At 41.3% G+C, this 20,807-nt stretch overlaps 1 protein-coding gene across 5 annotated transcripts in view; it reads right to left on the bottom strand.

Annotated features, from left to right (window-relative positions):
- The window catches only part of per2 (period circadian clock 2), a 30,941-nt gene extending 11,126 nt beyond the window's left edge, over positions 1-19,815 (bottom strand). For 4 of the 5 annotated variants that reach the window (XM_083991930.1, XM_083991932.1, XM_083991933.1 and 1 more), the window contains exons 1-15: positions 19,637-19,815; positions 12,494-13,060; positions 5,070-5,162; positions 4,773-4,927; positions 4,122-4,243; positions 3,711-3,912; positions 2,770-2,821; positions 2,111-2,253; positions 1,938-2,016; positions 1,734-1,840; positions 1,469-1,622; positions 1,257-1,371; positions 958-1,104; positions 697-787; positions 404-584 (exon numbers count right to left, since the gene is read on the bottom strand). In XM_083991930.1, coding sequence (XP_083848056.1) covers positions 404-584; positions 697-787; positions 958-1,104; positions 1,257-1,371; positions 1,469-1,622; positions 1,734-1,840; positions 1,938-2,016; positions 2,111-2,253; positions 2,770-2,821; positions 3,711-3,912; positions 4,122-4,243; positions 4,773-4,927; positions 5,070-5,162; positions 12,494-12,942 — 2,090 coding nt within the window. In that variant the 5' untranslated portion in view covers positions 12,943-13,060; positions 19,637-19,815. The remainder of the gene's footprint in view (positions 1-403; positions 585-696; positions 788-957; positions 1,105-1,256; positions 1,372-1,468; positions 1,623-1,733; positions 1,841-1,937; positions 2,017-2,110; positions 2,254-2,769; positions 2,822-3,710; positions 3,913-4,121; positions 4,244-4,772; positions 4,928-5,069; positions 5,163-12,493; positions 13,061-19,636) is intronic. The other variant, XM_083991931.1, reaches the window with a different exon arrangement.
- Between the last annotated feature and the right edge of the window lie 992 nt (positions 19,816-20,807).

The following is a 20,807-nucleotide window of genomic DNA, read 5'->3' as shown; positions in this document are numbered from 1 at the left end:
GCCTTGACCTTTGACCAAGAAATTGTATGTCTAAATGAATGGTTGAGACAGATTTGAAGACATTCAGCTTTTGCTCGGGAGGGGGTATAACAACTGGTAAAGCATTTTGAGGTAAAGTTTTCAGTTAAGGTTGAAAATTGAAAACATGATATGTCCACTGTGCAAAACACAGAAAATACTTCTTATGAATCTCTGACAGAAATGTTTGACTGAACCAATGTAATAAATATTTTAATGAAAACTGACTGGAAGAGGATCATAATGAGTCATTTACTTCCTGTGGGTGATTTGATGAACCCCTTAGTTTTGTCTGTAAGGCTTGCATTAACTGTACCAATTGTACAAGTCTGGATATGCACGGATCATGGCTACCATTCCTCAAACTCATGTCGGCTTTTTGTACCTGATGACACTGTCCAAACAGCTGATCTGCTGGTAGGAGCAGACGGCCTGATCATTCAAGCCCAGCTCCTCCTGAAAAGACGTCCTACCCTCCTCCGCGGTCGACCCCGTCTCTCTCAAGTTGAGCGAGGCGGCTGAGTCTTTGGGCCGCACCACCGCTGGGCTCTTCTGTGCAGATTCTACTGGAGAGAAGGCAGGAGTTAGGGGACAAGTGCAGGACACAGTCACCTGTGGAGTAAACATTAAGATTTTGTCTTTGTCTCTCTCTCTATGGGTTGGATCAGCTGGACTTACTGCCGCTGTTTTTCCTGTGCTCCTGTCTGGTTGTCTGCTGCTCCTGGCTCTTCTGAAGGTGAATGCCCTTAAAGATTTCCTGAAAAGTTCGCTGAGACAGGGACAGAAGACAGTCAGTATAACTTCTGTTAAAGAAGCTCTACTCCATCATTTCACATTTAAAATATGCTGAATTATTGTGAGTGAGTCAGACAGGCCATTCATAATATTGTAATGTCATATCAGTGTTGCATAAACACACAGTATTTTGGGGTTACTCACAGGTCTGGCTTTGCTGCTCACTTCCTCCTCTTGCTCTTCCTGTAGCATCTTGCTCTTGTTCAGGCTCTCATTAGAGGAGGAAATCGCTAGAAGGTGATCATTGCTGTTCAAGCTACCATAGCCACTGGATCCGCTGTTATGAACAGGCTGAAAAAAGATAAAGAGAGGGAAGATGGAGATTAAAACAAAGCATGAGAAATTAAGTTTAAAGGCAGAGAGAATGTACAGTAAAAATACCAAAATAACCCAAGATTATCCTTGAATTTTCTCTTATGATATGATTTCTTATCGCCCCTCACCTGCAGTAGGAGGCGGTGGATCTGCTCAGTAATCTCTTGGATGTCAGAGTCTATGGTCTTCACTTCGCTGACAGGGGACACTGGAGCCACGAAAACATCCTCATTCACTGGGCCCCTGTTAGACAACAACAAACATCAGTTGAAGAAGCTCCATTAAACAGCTTTAAAAACATGTTTGCTTCTTCAGGATGTGTCACAAGGCTGGTGCTCACATTCGGACTTTGTGTCTTCCAATGACAAATGAAACTTTGCGGCTCCAGGGATTGACAAAACTGGACCAGCTGGTGTCTAGGATGATGTATTCTCCGTTTCGTGCACAGAACCGAATGGATGAGTGGTCAAATGGTTGCCCTGCAAATTGAAGGACTGGAGACACAGCCAAGAAAAAAAAAAGCCATGGTTATAACTCTGTGAGGACAAATTTCCTGTGGAGACACAGGAAATACTTTCTTTATCCTTTTTAATTTGTGAACTCACTCTTTCTGTGAATGGCCAGCATGATTGGTCGGTCGTTTGGATGCAGGTGGAGGAGGACTGGTGTGCCAATCAGGTCCTGTGGGAGGTACCCGAGCAAAGGAACCGCCCTGATACAAACAAAACACAATCTCAGTTAGTACAAACTGAACGTTACTTACGTAGCTCAGTGAGCTCTGCAAATACTCAAGAATTGTTTTTGCTTACCTCTCATCCACATCCTGGAACACACAACTTGGAGTGTGTGTGGTGGTGAAGACGCGCTTGTCTGTTGGAATTCTTGGTGCTATAAGGATAAGAAAAAAAATGGTGTTATTAAATTGTATTTACTCTAAAACCGGTCAAAGATTTGTGTCTGATTGATAACTTGTGGATCTTACCATCGTAACCAGAGTGAACCCTCTCAGCCAGGAGGAGGCAGCAGAACTGGTCCTCAGCATGTTCGGTGTCTTGCACTTTCAACCGATAGGGTGTCATGCGAAACGGATAGTACTGCAGGTTGCCCTCACACTGCTTGCCCCCACTGAAAATTAAATGGAAAAGTTAAACTAAACCGAGCAAATAAACAGGGTGGCTGTTTATATACAAGTAATCACAAATACTCTCAATAAAGGAATTCAACATTATGAACACATGGGGGCGCTATGTAGTTACATTTCCATTTGTCACTGTGTAAATTGTTGATGTGCACTTCTTAGATTTCTGTTCTAATGAGGTTGGAAACTTGTGATGATGTGACGCTGTTTGCAAAAACATCACTAAGGATTTACAGCTTGTAATGAAAAAATAACAATGTCAACGGAAGGTCAAACAAATATTAGAGGTTGAGTGTGTGTGTGTGTTTTACATGTGTGTGTGTGTGTGTCAGTCTGCTTAAATGTATGACATTGGCCTGGAAAAAGCATCCTGTTACAGTTAAACACGCCTATGATGTCACAGTCTAATTGAAAAGCATCTAGAGTGGAAGTATGAATATGAAACACAAACAAGTACGGGAAGCAGATGGCCTGACACCGCGTCTGAACCAACACCCACTCACCTGATACGACAGAAGAAGGATTTCTCCTGCATGCAGTCAGGCGGAGATGACTCTGAAATGGAAAAAAAAAAAAACGTTTTAATTCAAAAGCAACTTGATCTGGCCAAGTGCTATTTAGGGTTTCAGCTCCGGTAGGCGATTGATGTTTAATTTATTCAATCACTAAACACCATTAAGGTTGTAGCTTTGCACTTATATGCAGTGGATTTACACTGGGTCGAGATCTTCATTTATTTGCAGGAATAATAGATAGATAATGAAATCGTAACAGAAAAAGTGCAGCTCTGGGTCCGATGTGTATTAAAGATTCAAAACAAGTCAATTTTGGTCACTATCACTTTAACTGGAGATGATACAAATAGGTCTTTGAGCTTCTGAAACAAACAAAAAAGGTCAATAACGTTGACCTACTGAACCTATGGCCCTAATGTTCTTGTTGTGTTCTTAATTTCAACACTCAGTCTACTTTTTCCAGGTTAGTTGAAAGGGGAACACATGATTAGATGAATTAAAGATCCAGTCAGGTCGAGCCGACCTAGTTGGTAGGTGGCTGTGCTTTTGTGACTTGTTCACAGACAAAATTTCTAAGTTACAATCGACAAATCTCAGTCATGTCTTTTATCTTCTAGACGCATTTTTTGGTAAAGACAGCATAAATTAAGTTACAGGACGTTATCTCTATTTGTAGATCTTGTGGTGCTGTTGTTACCAGTGTTACCAGCATCTGGAAGTTGCCTGACATCCCCTTTCCCCTCATTTGTTTGCACATTATCATTCTGTTTCTCCATGTCATGCCTATTATTTCTGCCACTCTGTGTAAAGCATCAGAGACTAATTTGTGACTTTGTGCCATAAACATAAAATCGAATTGTCTTGTTATTCTCATTAGTGCAGTTATGATTAAATGGTGTGTCTGCCGAGAGCTGTGTCGTTTTTTGTACCTGCTCCAGTGCACATGCTCCAGGAGGGCAGGCGGTAAGGCGTTGTGAAGCTGTAAAACACACTAACATCCTGCGGCGTCAAGAACTCCACAAACTTGGTGTTCTTGAACACATCTCTTTTGCAGTTGAGGATGGAGGCAGCCTGATCAGAGATGTATACAATCCTTCCCGTGTTGAGAGACACTGCTACCGCAAATATGTCCTGCAGAGGAAACAAAATCCACAATGTGAGATGAATGAGAAAACTTGCATCTAAATACACAAACACAATAAATGTAACAAATCTGACCACACATTACTGAATTGTTTAAAAGCAGGAGAGCCATTTGCATTCCTCCGTTTATACAGCTACAGGAATATACAGAGAACATAAAACATCCGTTCTATTTTGAAAATAATGAAACTACTCACATTATTTTTTAGGGTGTATTCAGAGGTGATACTGTCTATTTCCTCAATCGTATAAGAAGATACATTGAGGCCTGAAGGTTGACTGTCATTGATCATCAGAAGCTGGTAATATTCCTCATTGGCTGCAGAAACAGAAAACAATACAATTGTTTGTCACAGTCTGATAAAAACATATACACAATAGGTGGCATGTGGAAATGTGATGCTGTCATGAAAACAACAATGAGGATTCTGTGTGACAACAGAAAATATGATTTACGCACATTGAAGTCACAGACATTTTTCAACGATGAAAAATGTCTCGGCGCTACAGTGAAATGCGTCATATTCTTTAACAACCCTGCTGATGATGACTGTACTGTTGAACCACTTTCCGCCCATTTCCATCTATAAACATTTAGGCAGGGTGGAAATATGCTTTTCCGGACCATTACCCATAGAACTGCCTATAGAAACGTTCCCTCCTGCTCAAATGATCTCTGTTTTTGCTTCACCATTAGCTGCTGCGACGTTATTGTGAAACAAACAGCTACATTAATGCACAGATACTTTTACAGATACTTTAGCCACATGCACAACTATCTAAACAGACAATAAAAACACTGTTCTATCCTGTTGAACCCAAAGCAGAAGGACAGAGAGCACTTTTACCTTCCACTTGTTTGACACAGCGCAGCGCGTACTTGAGGGTGTTTAATGTGGAGGACTTGTTATTGTGTCTCTTCTCAGCAGGCAGGTGAAGCTTCAGCTCTTTCAGGATTTTAAACACCTCCTTCTGGGTCTTGGCTTTGGCAGACTCTTGACTACTGCAAGTTGTAAAAATAACACACACGTGCACAGAGCCATGTCAACTATTGCAACAAGGAAAACGGCCCCTCAAAGAAGATTAAACAACAGAAATAACTGATGATTTACACTGCAGCATCACTTATCGGTCACTGGACTTACCTGCAGCCGCTGGTTGAGGGATTGTCCTGCTCTGAGCTCAGCAGACTGAAGGCGTTGGAGCTGCTCGGAGGAGATGGACTGTGGGAGTTTGAGCTGCAGGGGAGACAAAGGCAATTGACCATTTTGTGAAAATGACTTCAATCACCTTGAGGAGGCACACAAACATGGAGGGACAACACAACTAGTTCTAAACTAAATTTAACAAAGACATAATCATAGCAGACTAAAGGGTGCAAGTGCAAAATGTCGCCACAATTTTCCGATAGTTCACATGTTTCATACACCTATCTCCCTCTGGCTCTTTATAGAAGTTTCTCAGTTTCACAATATGAGGTGTTGTTAGGGTGAGCCTAAAAAAGACCAGCTGATTTTGGGCCTTTGTGGAAGTGAATGGGGGAAGAAGAGTGCACATGCAGGAGCCAAGCAAAAAAAGAAATGCCAAACACTCCAAATCCAAGGTCAGTCTCACCTCCCTAAGGACCTCGAGTACCGTTCGTAGCTCAAAGGGTGCATAGCAGGAAAGCATCATTACAGTGAGAATTAGGCAGCTAAATACAACAGGGGGTAGGGATACAGCTGGAAAGTCTTGGGTCAAGAAAGAAGCTCTCTTGGTGGACTGAACAGCAAATGTCTATTATTTGTCCCAGTCCCTTTGTCTGGGCCTCAGCCCCCAACCCTTCAGTGCCCTAGGATAAAAAAACATATGATTCATTCAGTCCTCCAAAATGGCCCTGAGTACAAATTCAAAAATAGCAACTAGGCATCATTATTGACAGGTCCTATCTTTCCTGTGCTTGCGTAGGTTTTTTATTATTGACAAACAGATCAATGATAAATTCCATATAGTTTTGGTTAAAGGTTAAAGTCCAACATTTTTGCTCCAATTTTTTCTATTGAACTTAACATGTTTACTTAAACAGATATTGGAATGAATATTATACTGTATATATCTGTCTAAGTAAACATTTACATTTTAAATGAAAGTTGAATCGTTAATTCTAGAGAAGTTTGACAAAAGTTTTCAAAGAGTTCAGAGTCTACTAAGATAGACTGACATCTATCTGTTCTGGAAAAGGCTAGAAAATGTTAATATGATATTCTTCTGTCAAACTTTACTACTAATGCATCTTCCTCATGTGTTACTGAATCTGTAAGTCTGTCAAATCGTTTTGAAAACAAACTGATAGGCTATCTGCAGTTCATCTCCTCACCATGCAGAAGGCCTGCATACATCTGTGTGTGTGAGTGTACTGTATGTGTGTGTGATCCGCTGCATTAACCTACAAGCTTAACACTGCTCTAATACACTAAAATCGACAGCTCTTCGCCACAATGATTCACCTGAGCTACAACACAGGTTTACTAAGAATAACCTGCTTACCTGGCTAAGAATAGACAACACCTTTACAAATAGCCTCTCCGAGCAGAAGCAGGTAACTAATTCAGGCCAATATAACCTTCACTACTCAAGAATGCAACAGCTGGTTTTAGACTGAACGGACTGACCGTGCATTAGTAGAGGACTTCACAGTCGGCCCATTCGTTGTGTGGCAGTAAGTCTGTGTGTCACTGTCACCCTCCGTGGACACGTGGAGTTTTAGTTTTTACTCTGCCCAAGGTGAGGCTCAGTGCAAGGTGGCTTTGGGTAATTACTGGTTAGTTTGATAGAGCTTTCTCAAGCTGTGCCTCATTTTCATAACATGTAATATTGAGAAATCCAAATTCAAATTTGAAGCTTTGATTATGCGGAGAGAAGTGCAAATAAAACTAAGTGCATTTACCCAATAAACCCTGGTAAGCCTTTGAGTCTGCTGGTGAGCACATAACTGCCCCACAATACAATGCACAAAGGGAAAAGAGGAGCAAGCTTAACTTGTAAGACTCCAAAATTTCAATCTGATAGATGCAATACACAATTTCCTGTCAATAAAAAACACAAAGTACACTAATGCTTTGCAAACTAACTGGAAAAGTTTGTGGTACAAAGTACAAACTCAATGCTCTGGTGTGTCTGGCATGAAGTTGGGAGACAACACAGCTACGACTGATAACAGTAATAATGGCTCAATTCCAGTTGGGTGTTCCACAGACATATTTCAGGGATGACGTTTAGTCATGTCCCAGTGGGAAAGGGTGGAATTGATCGAATTAATGACGGCTGAACTCCCTTTAGCTCTGCCACAGTTTGAGGGTCTTCTGATTGTTCATGTTGGCTCCCTGTCACTCGGGAAACATGAACAAAACAGAGAGAGACATTGTTCATGTTATTTCTAACAGCAGTGCTATTATAACAAAAAAAATGTTACTATTGCAGTTCTGCAGTACAACTCTGAAAAGATATACGAGTTGACAAGGGCCGAAGCAGAAAAAAAAACCCTGAAGGTATTAAATTTATAAGTTAGATGTTTTATTTCTTCTTCGTCATTGTTTATCACTGGTTTTGTGACCTGGACCATTTTTGCTTTATTTATTTATTCATTTTTAAAATTTCTAGTCCAAAAAAGTCCGTGGTAGCTGGAGTTAACCCTAACGCTCAAAATGCAAGTAGTTCACACAACACAAACAGTGTTGGAATAACTTGTATAACGTTTTTATTAACAAATAGCAATACAATAGAATACCTTGTTTTCCCAGTTTGAAACCCTCAAAAAGTGAGTCAGCCAGTGTGACTTATATTCCGAATTTTAAGGTAACTGTGTGACCATGTAGTCCAGTGTATTAGCCGACAAGCTTAACTAAAGGCTATTAACAGCTGTGTAAGACACTGATTCACCTGAGCTACAACACAAGCTAAGAATAACCTGGTTACCTGGCTAAGAATAGACAACACCTTTACAAATAGCCTCTCCAAGCAGAAGCAGGTAACTAATTCTGTCAATTCATTACTACTCAGGCCTGCAACAGCTGGTTTTAGACTGGGCAGACTGAGCTTGCATTAGTGTTCAATTGGCTTGTGTGCACCTTTGTAGTGAGAGTCATGGAAACTATCTTACCAGGAGGAAGAGCTCAAAGAGGCAGAGGAGTTTCTGTTTTGGCTTCTGCTTTGTGCAGAGTGCGTCTCTGTTCAAGGTGAAGATCAGGGCAAAGTGGCCTTGTTAAATTAGAAAGCCGCCACTGACCGGCCTGTATGAACATTTGACCTATTACCACACCAGGTGTGTGTTAGCATATCTCATTACACTGAAGAGACATGAATAATACAGTGAATCAACTGCATACAAATAAAGCAAAGAGGAGCTGGAGTTAGGCGTTTTCCCATTTTGTATGACTATAAACACACTTTATCCATTTTAATTAATTAAGAGTCAACGAATGACAACAATGCATACAAACTAAATGTGCATGGTGTTGTTTTTTTGGGGAGATAAAAGACAAAGTATCTCAAATCCTCTCAAATCCCATAGTGTGCACTTGTTGAGCCTGTAACATCTGTTGTACACCTGACAGTGAACATGAAGCCAATCTCTTCTTGTTTGTTTTAAAAGAGAAATGACACTCGCTCTTCAGAGTAGTGCAGTAGACGGTAGTGTGGCTCAGGTGTGTATGTGGCCCACTGTATTAACCTACAAGCTTATCAGTATACTCAAACACTGAAATCAGCAGCTCTCAAGACAATCTGACTCGCCTTTCAGATACGCACCCCTATAAATAACTGGATTAAATGACTTGGTATCGACACAACATCTGCAAAAGGCCACTATGAGCAAAACCAGAGACCTAATTTTACAAACACACTGAGTTATCAGTTTATAAGATTTACCTGCACAATGTAATTTTAGGCTTTTATTGGGAGACTGTGTCAATGTAGAACTGCTTCAGCTCCGTGACACTGTATAACCGTGACTGCGACTTTCAAGTACTGCAACAAATTCTGCATTGGTTTTTGAGGTCATTCCTGTGCAGCTTTTGTTCTACTATACACTTTTCAGTATTTTTCTACATTCATACACCTGCTTCACAAATATATGATGCTGATGTGATGCTGCTACTGTGCCACCACCATACTTCATGGAGTTGATGACGTCGTGATTCTGTTTTAAAGTTGAGTTTACACTGAATTTAGTTCAGTTCTGATCAATTCAATGTAGTTCAATGTGGCAGTCTGAAAACTTTAGGGTTGGTTTTTTAGTAATGTCCAAAATAGCCTTTAAGGTGTATAGTAGATATTTTGACAAGTCATCGCAGGAGAAGTGAAAATGTCAACATGAATAAGGACCACAGAGCATTAAGGTAAGCCACTTCCCTGGCTCACTCACTGGAACGTCTCACTGGGACGCTTAATGGTACAGATCCATTAGTAATGTCATTAGTTACACCTGTGATTTCCTTCCTTTGACGAGTCAAAAACATTGGCTATGAAATAAAGGTCTCTTGGTGATAATGATTTGTCAAAATAAAGAGGGTAAATACCTATGATAGTAATTTGGATTTTATATTTGTGCTCAATTTAGTTGTATCTGTAGGAATTACATATGATATTATTATAAATATAACATTATATTAAAATATTTTTTTTTTAAATAAAACATGATGCAGTTTTCAATTATGGCTTCAACTGAGATTAAGATATTCTTTCGCTTTCTCTCTCTTTCTCTGTCTCTCACACAGATCTACAGCTGAGTGCAACAGATGGGTGCACTGGGATCTTTGACACAAAACAAAAGGCGTTTATGGCAGATGCTATGGCTTTTGGCCATCAAAGAAAACCCCAAACTGCACATACCATCTTAATAATCTGAAATGAGTTAATTATTTTGGAAGACTGACTGTAACCTTACAAATTGCCAATATCTCAGTGTGAATATGTGTGAATAACTGTTTGTCTCGTACTGTGTTTTTCATTAAATGGCATTGGACAAAGAAAAAAATGAAAATCAGACAGATATGGTAAATGAAAAAAAAAAGAAGAAGCGATACTGTAAATAGAGACAAGGAATTTGCCATTGAGGGAGTGGTTTATAAAAAAATTAGTACAAAAGGTTAGGAGTTCAACTGAAAAGAGGGAGGAGTGAGAGACAAAGGGGAAAACATAACAAAGTGACAGATAAAGTCATCCTGTCAGCAGATGAGGAATTCAGCTGGTGTGTGTTAGACTGATGTAGGATACAGGCAGGAAGAGGGAGGTGCTTCATATGTTTAAAAAAAATCTGATGACGTAAAGGAGGTGTGGCGGGGAGTGAGAGAGAAAGACCATGAAAGCATGCAACTCTGCTCGCCCAGCCCAGTAATAAACAGAGACAAACACAAGCGTTGCCGTGGAAATAACGAGTTGGAGAGCGTGACACAACCCATCTGGCATTAGAGGGAAGCCAGCCTCCAGCCTCCAGCCTCCTGGATGACATCAATGCAGTCTTCCTACTGGGAACAAAAGTCCTTTCATTTTTTTCCACAGCTCAAGATCCACTCTGGCCGTCTCATCGGCAGACCGCGCTGTGTCGACAGCTATTCTTGGTCACTCTGCAGTCACATCCAGGCAACTGGCGAATACTTTAGACAAGTAAATCAAAACCAATTCCTACTTCCATGATAGAGTTGAATGCTGTTACAACTACAGATGCCAGACACATGATTTACACTCTTTGTACTTTGTTTCCTTTAAAATTATTACTGTCACCAGCAACTCTTCAAACAAGTAGCTTCAACAGACTCGGTGAGGATTGTTCCAGCTTATGGAGGTAAAATATGTTTTTGACAGAGTGTTAAACAGCTAAGTTATACGTTTTACAGCTCAGCACCTCAACACCTCTAACTTTCTAGATGAATGATTTTCTTTTCACTATTATTTTTACTATCAGTGTAATTGTTTTTTTTGTTTGATTTTGTACATAAATAGATTCTCTACAGCTCTCTACACTCATCCGAGTCTCATTTATCTGCCATACGATGGTGAAACACATAAAATAAATTAGACTGACAGCACTGTCATCAACTATTTATGTGTAGTTTTCAAGATATCGATCTGATATCGGTATTGTTCTTTTGGCTTCAATAATCATGTGTTGAAAATCTGATACTGTAATGGCCCTACAGCTATTAAGCATTTATCTAATGACATATATCAAGATCAGTCAATACTGAATCAAAGTCAGTACAACATGGTACAGACTAAAGCCACTTTACTCTCCTCAAACACCACACACTCAGTGTCTTGAGTAATTCAGTGTTATGAACTCAGGTGTAGGGAAAATGATTACGGTAAAAGTGAATGCCATTCAGCTCATCCTCATCTGGTACTGTAAGAGTCTCAAAATGAAATGTTATGACGAACAACAGGTCTGTTTACTTGAATGCCGCCCGTAGGAAGTGCTCAGCGGGCAGGAAGAGTGTCATTGAAAGCAGCATAATTTAAAAACCATTATTCAAATCAACTTCTATTCACATGTTAAAACTCTCATGATCGGAGAAAACCGGCTGAGAGGATTCACTTCATCATGCTTAGAGTGCGCTTCCTGGCCGAGAGCATGACGGTCCACACTGAAGCCTTGGCTCAGACATTGAATCAACTCCGCAAACCAATCACATGCGGATGGCCGGATTCATTATGACTAAACTGTGGTGGTGGGAGGCAAAACAGACAATGATTTTTCATCTTCAAAGCCTAGCAGACGTGGGTCTTTATGAATATTTGACGAATAATTACAAGGGCAAAAGGAAGTAAAATTAGGTCCAGCATAATTTTACTCACTAACAACATCGGCCCTCAGTTCAGTGTTTACAACCGGTCCAGCTTCAGGACTACCTTTTAAAGGGCACAAAACAATAGTACTTCTTAAGAAGGGTTAGACAGATGACCCTCTTTTGTGAGCCATCTTCCTCACTGCTTTGATCTGGATTCATTTGTTTCATTTCTATCTCTTTCTGACGACATCCTGGTAGCAGCCAGCCTGCCGTTAAAAATACACTGGCACTGCATCACAATCACTGCATAATGATATACCTGCTCATGAAACACTTCATATTGGTTGTGTGCTTATGGGTGACTTATGATTGTGTAGTTGAATCAGCAAACCTCGTTTTCAGGCCGCTGTTCGATCACATAGGCTACTTAGCTTACAAAACTGTTTTTCTGTCAACCACGTAAACTTTGTCAGACTTTCCTGTTTTAAAGAACAACCTTTCGTCTTGACATTATTTAGTAGCCCCTGCTGCTGACTCCTCACCTTGACTGTCATCAGAGTGTTTAATTTCTTTACAGAAGGAGAGTTTTACCTCTAAAATTATTATTTATTTTTTTGATTTGCTCCCAAGAAGGTCAGAGATTGTTCACTAACCCAACATCACCAAATAGAGTGATTCCTGCACAATAAAGGTGCTAGAATATCTCTCTACTCCAACCTCTCTGTTTTTTCTTTATGCTTCTAAACGCAAAAAAAAACCCATACTGGCTTACTAATGGTGTCATCATTCCCACAAACACCACTGACCTCTTGTTGCTTTCAGAAGATTCCAGCAGCGCAGAGTCTTTGCTGTTCCCATTGGAGCTGCCCGTTGACTCGTGGCCGTGGCTTTCATTGCCATGACTCTCGTTGCCGTGGCTTTCATTGCCGTGCGACTCAGTCCCGCTCCCGCTAGACCCGCTGCTCTTCATCTCCACATCCTCCTCAGGAAGCAAGCGGGAGCGGCTGTTCTTGCGGTGGTTGCGTGGCGAGCCAGGAGGGTCCTGACCGCTGCTGTCGCTGCCCTCGGAGGGGAGGCCTAAGTCAGGCCCACCTTGGCTGTAGCCGCCCATCCGGTGCAGCTGCGCCATGGAGCTGCACCCTGAGGCCCCCCTTGGCATGGAGCTGCATGAGGTGGATGGTCTGCACCCCGAGGCTCTATCCTGGTCCTCCAGAACTGGGAAGTGGTAGGGCCTGGAGTATGAATCTTCTGACATCAGGAGATGTTCTTTTCCTGGGCTTGTTCCAGGTTGCTTGATTGAATGATGAGAGAACACAATCACCCCATTTTCACCAGGGTGTCGCAGCTTGGAATGGGGGAGGAACCGGATTGATCTGTTGAGAGAGATGTTTTACATGTAAGTAATGAAGTAACCATCAGACACATCCTGTGACTGTGATAAACAAGTACCTTGGTTCATCAAAAATGAAAAGTCTAACAATAAATGTGTTCTCCCTTTGGCCTTCATGCCCACACAGTGACAACACAACACGAGCTGAATCAGTGGCCACTTAAAAGACAAGAATCAAATTTAAACTGTATAATATGCTTTAGAAAATGGCATGCAAAGTAGAGATGATTTGTATTACTTTAGTTAAAGCATACAAAAACACTGTCGACCTTCTACACTGTAATTATTTATTTATACATGCTGGTCAGTTCAGAAATGCCTCAGAGCAACAAATCGATGCTTCACAAGTCTTCCTTCAAGTGTGCTCTCTGTCTTTTGTCAGGTGCAATATCAAAGCACTTAGCGGTGGTTAACCCCTGACCACTCAAGGCCCCTGAAGGTCCCCTCTCTGATGTGCAGTGAAAAGGCTCACCAGCACAGACGGTGTGGCATTCAAAAACAGCAGGTCTGTGCCATCTGAGCCTCCCGACCCTTTCAAGGGATCGTGCACTCTGGTCAACATAAAACACTCGACAGCATTTATCTGAATGCCACTGCAGGTTGACAGCCAACAGCTCACCCTGTTTTCTATAGCCAAAAGGGGTCAAGTAATACAGCAGCCAGGATTTTAAACACAGTGCACTGTAAAACGTCAGTGTAATCTCATATGAATACAGTAGATTTGAGAGAGTAATATACATAACTATCTGTCTAAACCACCCAGTGCTGAGTAGGTTCTCCAAGAAAAATATCCTCTAGTTACTTGAAGTGACGCATGTTTTTGGGAGCAACAACAGTGATGGGTTTGGAATAAACAGAAGAAAGTCTGGGAAGTAACCATGATCAGAGGAGGAAACTTTCTATCCATCACCATGGAAACAGACAATACAGCAGTGTTGGAACTGTTGAGTAAACATAAAGATATGCAATTCCAAAAGACCACATTGATTGATGGCTGTGTATTCATATTCTTTGGTTAACGAATGACTAAAGAACATGGAGAGCAAACGAGAGATAAAGTGAGGGTTTCTAAGAGACTTTCACAGTAAACTACATCTGGAAAGAACCATATTCTTGGTTACACCCACTAAAAAGGCAGAGATGAAAGGTAGTGTCTGCTGCTTTATAGAGCATTAGATCTACCATAGCAATTTAGCGGAACCTCCTGTTTCTGTTTGTATGATTGTCTTGTGTGTATCTTCTTGAGTCTTGACATCTCTGCAGTGATTGTTGTACAAACACATGTCGACTCTGTGATACAATCATTAGACTAACCTGTTAGTTGTGTTGAATTAAGAGCACACAGAGTAAAAAAAAATGCTGTCACCCACATAATCCCGTGTCTTGGCAACATGTTAAGGTCACATGGAAGTCATTAAGGAGTCCAAGTAAAACCTCCAGTCTGGCCCTTATCCAAGGATAACTTGACCAAGTGCTGGCATGCCTTTGTCCTTGCCCCGCAATGGAAAACTTCTATTTCCTACTAGACACATAGCCTTATGCCGTCCTTAATTCACTTGAGATCTGTAGAGGTAGTCTAAAGTGCCAAGCCCATACAAGCACAAGCATTTCTTACGTAGGCTTTCTTTAGTGTGACGTTCATGTTGTTAACTGATCTGCGAATGATCTGCTGAAGTGCGTGCAGACTGTGTATACAATGTGGGCGTATGAAGTGCTGGAAAAGCTGAAAGTGCTTCACAAATAAGGTTGGGCGCTCACAGCCAGCTCCATTTTAATTAGCATCCTATATTGGTGAGACATTCAAATTCTTGGTCTATTTTGTGTCTTTCTGACACCACATGCATCAGCAAAGAAAAACAACAACCACGAGATGAAATACACAAAAGTGTGACAACTCAGTGGGACACTGTTAACAACAAACATGGTGGGCTTGCTTAGTTACAGACAATATGACAACCCCAAAAAGCAATATTTTCTTGTTTAAACATAACAGCCCAACTGACCAACATGGAGTTCACCTTCAGCTAATATCTTAAATGTTGTGCATGCAAATATTCAGCGATTTATGTGATTGATTTTCACTGATAATGAAAGTAGAATATAGACTATTATAGGGCTGCAACTAACTATTATTTTCATTATCGATTAATCTGTTGATTAGAAAGTTTCAGTGACTCCATGCGACCAAGACCAGTATCTTCTGGAACTCAGACTGGTCCCTGAATCATGACACAATTTTGAAAAAACTTAATGGGATACTGGCTGCAATAAAATATGCCCATTAATAAGTAACTTATCTGGTGGCCATGGGCCAGACAATACAGAGCAGAGATGCAGAATCATGTCCGCTTATCACTGACCTCCCACGGAAAAGTATTTTTTTGATTACTGCCGGTTTTTTGAATTGGGTCAGCATACGGTGACAACACTACCGAGGCAATCATGACGAAAAAAGTGTAGTTGGGAAGCTGAAGTGGAGCAATGGGTTTGGCAATAACTTGTCTTCTGCACAGTTCAGCACTTGCGATCAGCTTTGTGGTTGAACTACTTTCTGCAGAATAAGATAAAGTTTGCAGAAAGCCCTCCTCAACAGACAGTGGATCATTTATTACTCAGCCAACATAGTGTACATACCGAACATTGTGCACAAACTGCTGACCAAGGTTTTCGTTGCACAGAGTCTTTTTGGGAGGAGCTGCTGCAGAGGTTCAAAGTTAAAGCACTGACTGCCAATGTGCCCACTATTCACAAAGTCCAAGAGTTCACATTGATAATCAACTACAGTGAACGGTAGACGTTCACCTCATAACCTCGTTATCATGCAAAGTTTGTTGGCTTGATACCAGCAGACAGTAAAGAGGAAGAGATGTAAGGGAGGTCATTTCGGGATACAGTGAGAGTGAAACCATGGATAAATGTTATCCATGTTTTTACCAATACTACCTTGTCCTAAAAACAGAATATCATCATAGGATAACCACTCTCTCTGAGGTAGAATTATACGACAGACAGTGACCAAATACTCAATTAGCAATTCAAACAAAGTCCAATGAAAACCAGAGTTTTAATTTTACCCCAGTATCACATTAATGTTACTCTTGAGATTTACATGTTTACAACTTCAAAAAAGCCCTTCGGGTTCAGTTTATTTGACCCTCGTGGTACACGATGTTCTAGCAATAAGTATAGACAATCAAATATTTACTCTAGTAATACTGAAAGATTTATGAGGTGAGCTTATGATACAGATGTACTTCATTTCTCTGTTTACAGAAAATGAGAGTTTCCCCAAAATAGCTCAGACATCATTTACTTTTGCTTCAAAAGATAATTAGCAAGAGCTGCTAAATAGCACACATTTAAAGTCATCAAGTCTTTTCTTTTCCTGATTAATGTCTATCAATGTTGAATCTACCTCTACAGTAGGGGTAAATGCAACACCTGTAGTTTCTCACTCTTTTTCTTGTTATAAACTATATCTATTTTATCCGGTTGAGTTGCTGCAGGGCAGGAAGAAGGGGAAAGGATAGTGTGGATTTCCTGTAACCCCACTTTGAAAACCAGCCATTTTTTAAAAACAAAATGGCTTGCCACATCGGGATGATGATTCTTGGTCTTCTTTTGCATGTGATGTTGCAGCATTCCCTGTTTTTGCATCCCCCATATACACATAGGCCCTGCATTTAAATGTCAGTCATGACGTGTTTCTTGTCAAAGTGTGGCTGGAAGCAGGTCTAAGAAGCAGTTATGCCCAACAATGAGGTAGGTACACAGGGGAACAGGTGGCTAACAAGACAAGATGAGAAACATAACACAATTATGGGTCATATATTACTCTACTTGGGCCTGACTTTGAGTCATTTTAATGCAATCAAGGAACCGTTTTAGACTATTGGGAACATTTTGCTCACTTGGCCTTTCTGAATCCAAGAGACTCTAAAAAGGCAATTTAAATGAAATCACTTTTTCATAGCAAAAAGATAGAACATGGTATTCAAACAGGCCTTATTACCATTAAAGCTAAGGTTATACTCAAGGTCGGACATTGAAATATGATTATACCAGTTTCAGTTTTTAAGTCTAGCCACAGCTGTAGCACTGAGCAGATTTCCTAGAATGACAGAGAGAGCCTGTGTTCTTACTAATTGTTGCTTTTTTTGATACAAAAGTAATGTCATGTAAGAGGCACGCCTGCCACAGACTTTTTCTAAACAGAACCCTTGTTGATTAAGGGCTGAACCCTCTACCACACAAACAATTTACCCTTGCAACGCTGCAGATTGAAGTTTAGAAAAGGCACTGTTTGCACTGTTTTACTTAGAGAAGACAGTAATGGCTGAAACATAATAGTGTCCATTTTGGGGCATAAAATGGCCCCATCCCCATTTTCAACCCCAAGATTTTGGAAATCCTTGGTTGTACCACAGTCAACTCGTCTTTGAAACTGGCCTTCATTTTGACATTGAGTTTCATGACTTTGTCTTGCACAGCTGTGACACTACTGTAAAGGCAAAGCATGTCCACATATGTATTAAAATGACTGTCATAAATCTCCCTTTACTTTGTTCTACAGGACCAAACTATCCCACAATGACACAGACTAATAAGCCATCAAGCCATCTTATACAACCTCATTCCATAGACCACTATTCAGCAGAGACAGAGAGGAAAAGCTGCTGCAGAGATGTTTATGATGCCATTGCAATTACAAATACCACAGTTAGAAATATTTGGTTAATAGAAACCCTTTATATGCCAGACCAACCACAACCAGATCTGCTCTGACCATCCAGTTACTTCATGTACAAAGTTCACCTGACAATTAGTGTCAAAAGGTAACCTGACAGCACGTCCTCTCGTGCTGCACGAGTGGGCGGGGAAATGTGTACCTGGAGAGATGCCAAACCTGCTTTCTGGAACAGCAGCAGCATAAATGGGTCTAAATGACTTCTCCCTTGCCTTCCCTACATGCGTCAGTCATCTTTTCTCCTCCCTCTCCTGTCTCAAAGGGAAAGCTGACTCTCACTACCTCAGACTTCCGGCTGTAGTGAATAGTGTCCGACAGCTTGTAATGGTCACAGAGGATCACTTTTAAATTGAGTAAGTGTTTCAATCCTACATATGAGTGTTTTACCAAACAGATTAAAGGCAAACTGCTGTTTCATTGTCACCATTTTAGTAATATTTCCATCACCAATACCCTATTTCTGAATGATTTTTCCTTGGACTTGTCTTCATCTTTCTTCAGGCAAAGTTAAAACAATTGGACAAACACCATGAATCACTTTGAATCAAGCCATTTAAACCTCCTATTCAGCTCCATTAATAAATAACCCAAAATAAATTGTCCATTTACTTACTTCAGAATATACACCAACAATACAATAGACACAGTCCATTACAAGATATTCACCCAAACATCTACTTGAAATAAAAGCAAAGTACTAGAAATAAAATAGGTATCAGAAGTAAAGATACTACTTGACAGGATTAAATTGTCCAGACACTTACAAGACGGCATCTCAATTATGTAAATGATCTCATTTAGTTTAAGCCCCACCGATGCTTAACACTATCGTTGTCAGGCAAAAAAAACCTTCTACCTCCAGTATGCATGTTTTTGAAATTCCTCTAACCTCAAAGACTCTAAACATGCCATGTCATCAAGCTAAAAACTGGCAGGTTTTTTGGAGATGGGACAGCATAACCCATTGCCATGCGGTTAATAATCTTGCCAATTTCCCAATAAGGTTGGAAGTGTATCTGAAGAAGGATGGGAAGTAGTGGTGTACAGTTCCTTGACACAGCTTGAACATCAATGTCAAGACGAACTGAAATTGATGAATGCTTCAAAGAGCTCGACTATCATTTATATAACGATTTTCTTCTTCACGAGACAAGTGCGCAAACCGCCTGACTCAGGCATCACAGCATGATGACGGTTTCTTTGGGGGGAAACCAGAGCTCACATCTCGCAAATTCTCTAATCGGTGCAGCATGTGAACTTCTGCCATGTGCTGCTGCTGCAGTAGACTTTACATAAGGCGTTATGCCGGAGTTTTCATGTGACGACGACATCAGAAAGCACGTCTACAATGCAACTTATGTATCTCTGACAGCATCACCATTATCATGACCGCTGTCATCTCTTATCATCTGTAACAACTCTGCAGCGCGGCGATATTACATCAGTTTTACTATATTATGCATTTACAGTCCTTATGTAAACCCAAGTTGTTTGGAGAGCACGTCACCTGCGGTATTTTATCCCATAGCTCGCAGAGGTTACTCTCTCGTGGACAGACTGTGTCATGTGGGCAGGGCTGGTTGCACGCTGGAGCCAACTGTAGTCTACTGACCGGGATTGACCCTCACACTGACACAGTTATGCAACTTTCGCGCTTCACCCTCATACAGTATTATTCTGCACACTCATAGCGAAGCCGGGCTAATGTTGGTGTCATACTCATCCAGCCCCTTTTAAAACACACAACAACGTGATAAAACACAGATTGTTACACGGCAAAACTCGCGATTACAAGTATATAACTCCACCAACCTCACAAAAAGACAGATTCTCCACTGATCCCGATGCGTCCGTAAAACAGAGCCGTGGTTTGGACGGAGCTGTGGCTGAATCCCGATGACAGAGAGCGCACGGGTGCCGGTGGTCCTATGCTGGTCCTATGCTGGTCCTATGCTGGTCCGACACACTGCTCTCCCCTGTTCGGGTTCCCACACCGGTACTCTGCTGCCCTGGATCTCCTACGGAGGCAGTGACCTCATTTCGGGCTCCTCCCTGAGCTCCTCCCACAGCTCTGCTCCCTTTGGCCCATTGAACTGCCCGTCTCTAGCTCACTGCGGCTTGGGCCAATCGCTGCTCCCCGCCCCCGGGGAGGCGGTGACGGCTACGGCCGCTCCGCGCTGTGATTGGTGTCCAGCGCCGTCAATCGTTTTACATAAGGATGTCATCGCTTTCACGTGGAAACCCACGGCTTCCGCCACCGTGAGAGAAGCGCGAGCAAATCACTACGACGCTGCTGCTGGTGAATGAAGCCACGCCGATGGTTGGCTCTCAGCGGCTCAGCACGGCCGACTGTTATCTAAACGGTTATACAAGTGAGTGAATGTGTGTGTGGCCAATGTGGGTAAAGTGTTTGGTGCGCAACCATCCACGTAAGAGCGAGTAAAAGTTATTTGACTCTCTCTCTATTAATATGATATAACACAAGAAGACTTTGATCGTGCCTCTTAATGAATTTATACGGTAGTCATCTTTACATAAAAATCCGTGCAGTGGTGCAATAACTGTGTAATTTTGCACTGTGCTGACTGAAATATGAAGCTATAAAACACTTGTTCTAGACTCGGTTTTCTCCTTAAGCATGATGTCATGTCGCATAGTTGTGCTCTGTGTGATGTTAAGCAGCTGTTTACCCATTTAAGGTCAGCATAGCCTGTATGTCTTTGTACTGTTGGAGGAAGCCACAGCACGGCACAAGGACTACGTGCACATCCAAAGCCGGTCCTAATGAGGCAAAACATAATATCTGAGGGCCTGGTTAAAGATCAGGTTAGAAATGAACTGGCCAGGGTTCATTATAAACATATCACATATTATTTTGTACTATATTTAAGCAGCAGCATTTGGCATGCTGATTGGTCAATGGCAAAACAATCATGATCCAGAATGTACACACATACCTACATGGGTAAATATTCATTTGTCC

The sequence above is a fragment of the Trachurus trachurus genome (assembly GCF_905171665.1).
Source record: "Trachurus trachurus genome assembly, chromosome: 17".
Taxonomy (NCBI): domain Eukaryota; kingdom Metazoa; phylum Chordata; class Actinopteri; order Carangiformes; family Carangidae; genus Trachurus; species Trachurus trachurus.
Note: the sequence above shows the minus strand (reverse complement) of the source record. Positions and strands in the feature narration are given on the sequence as shown.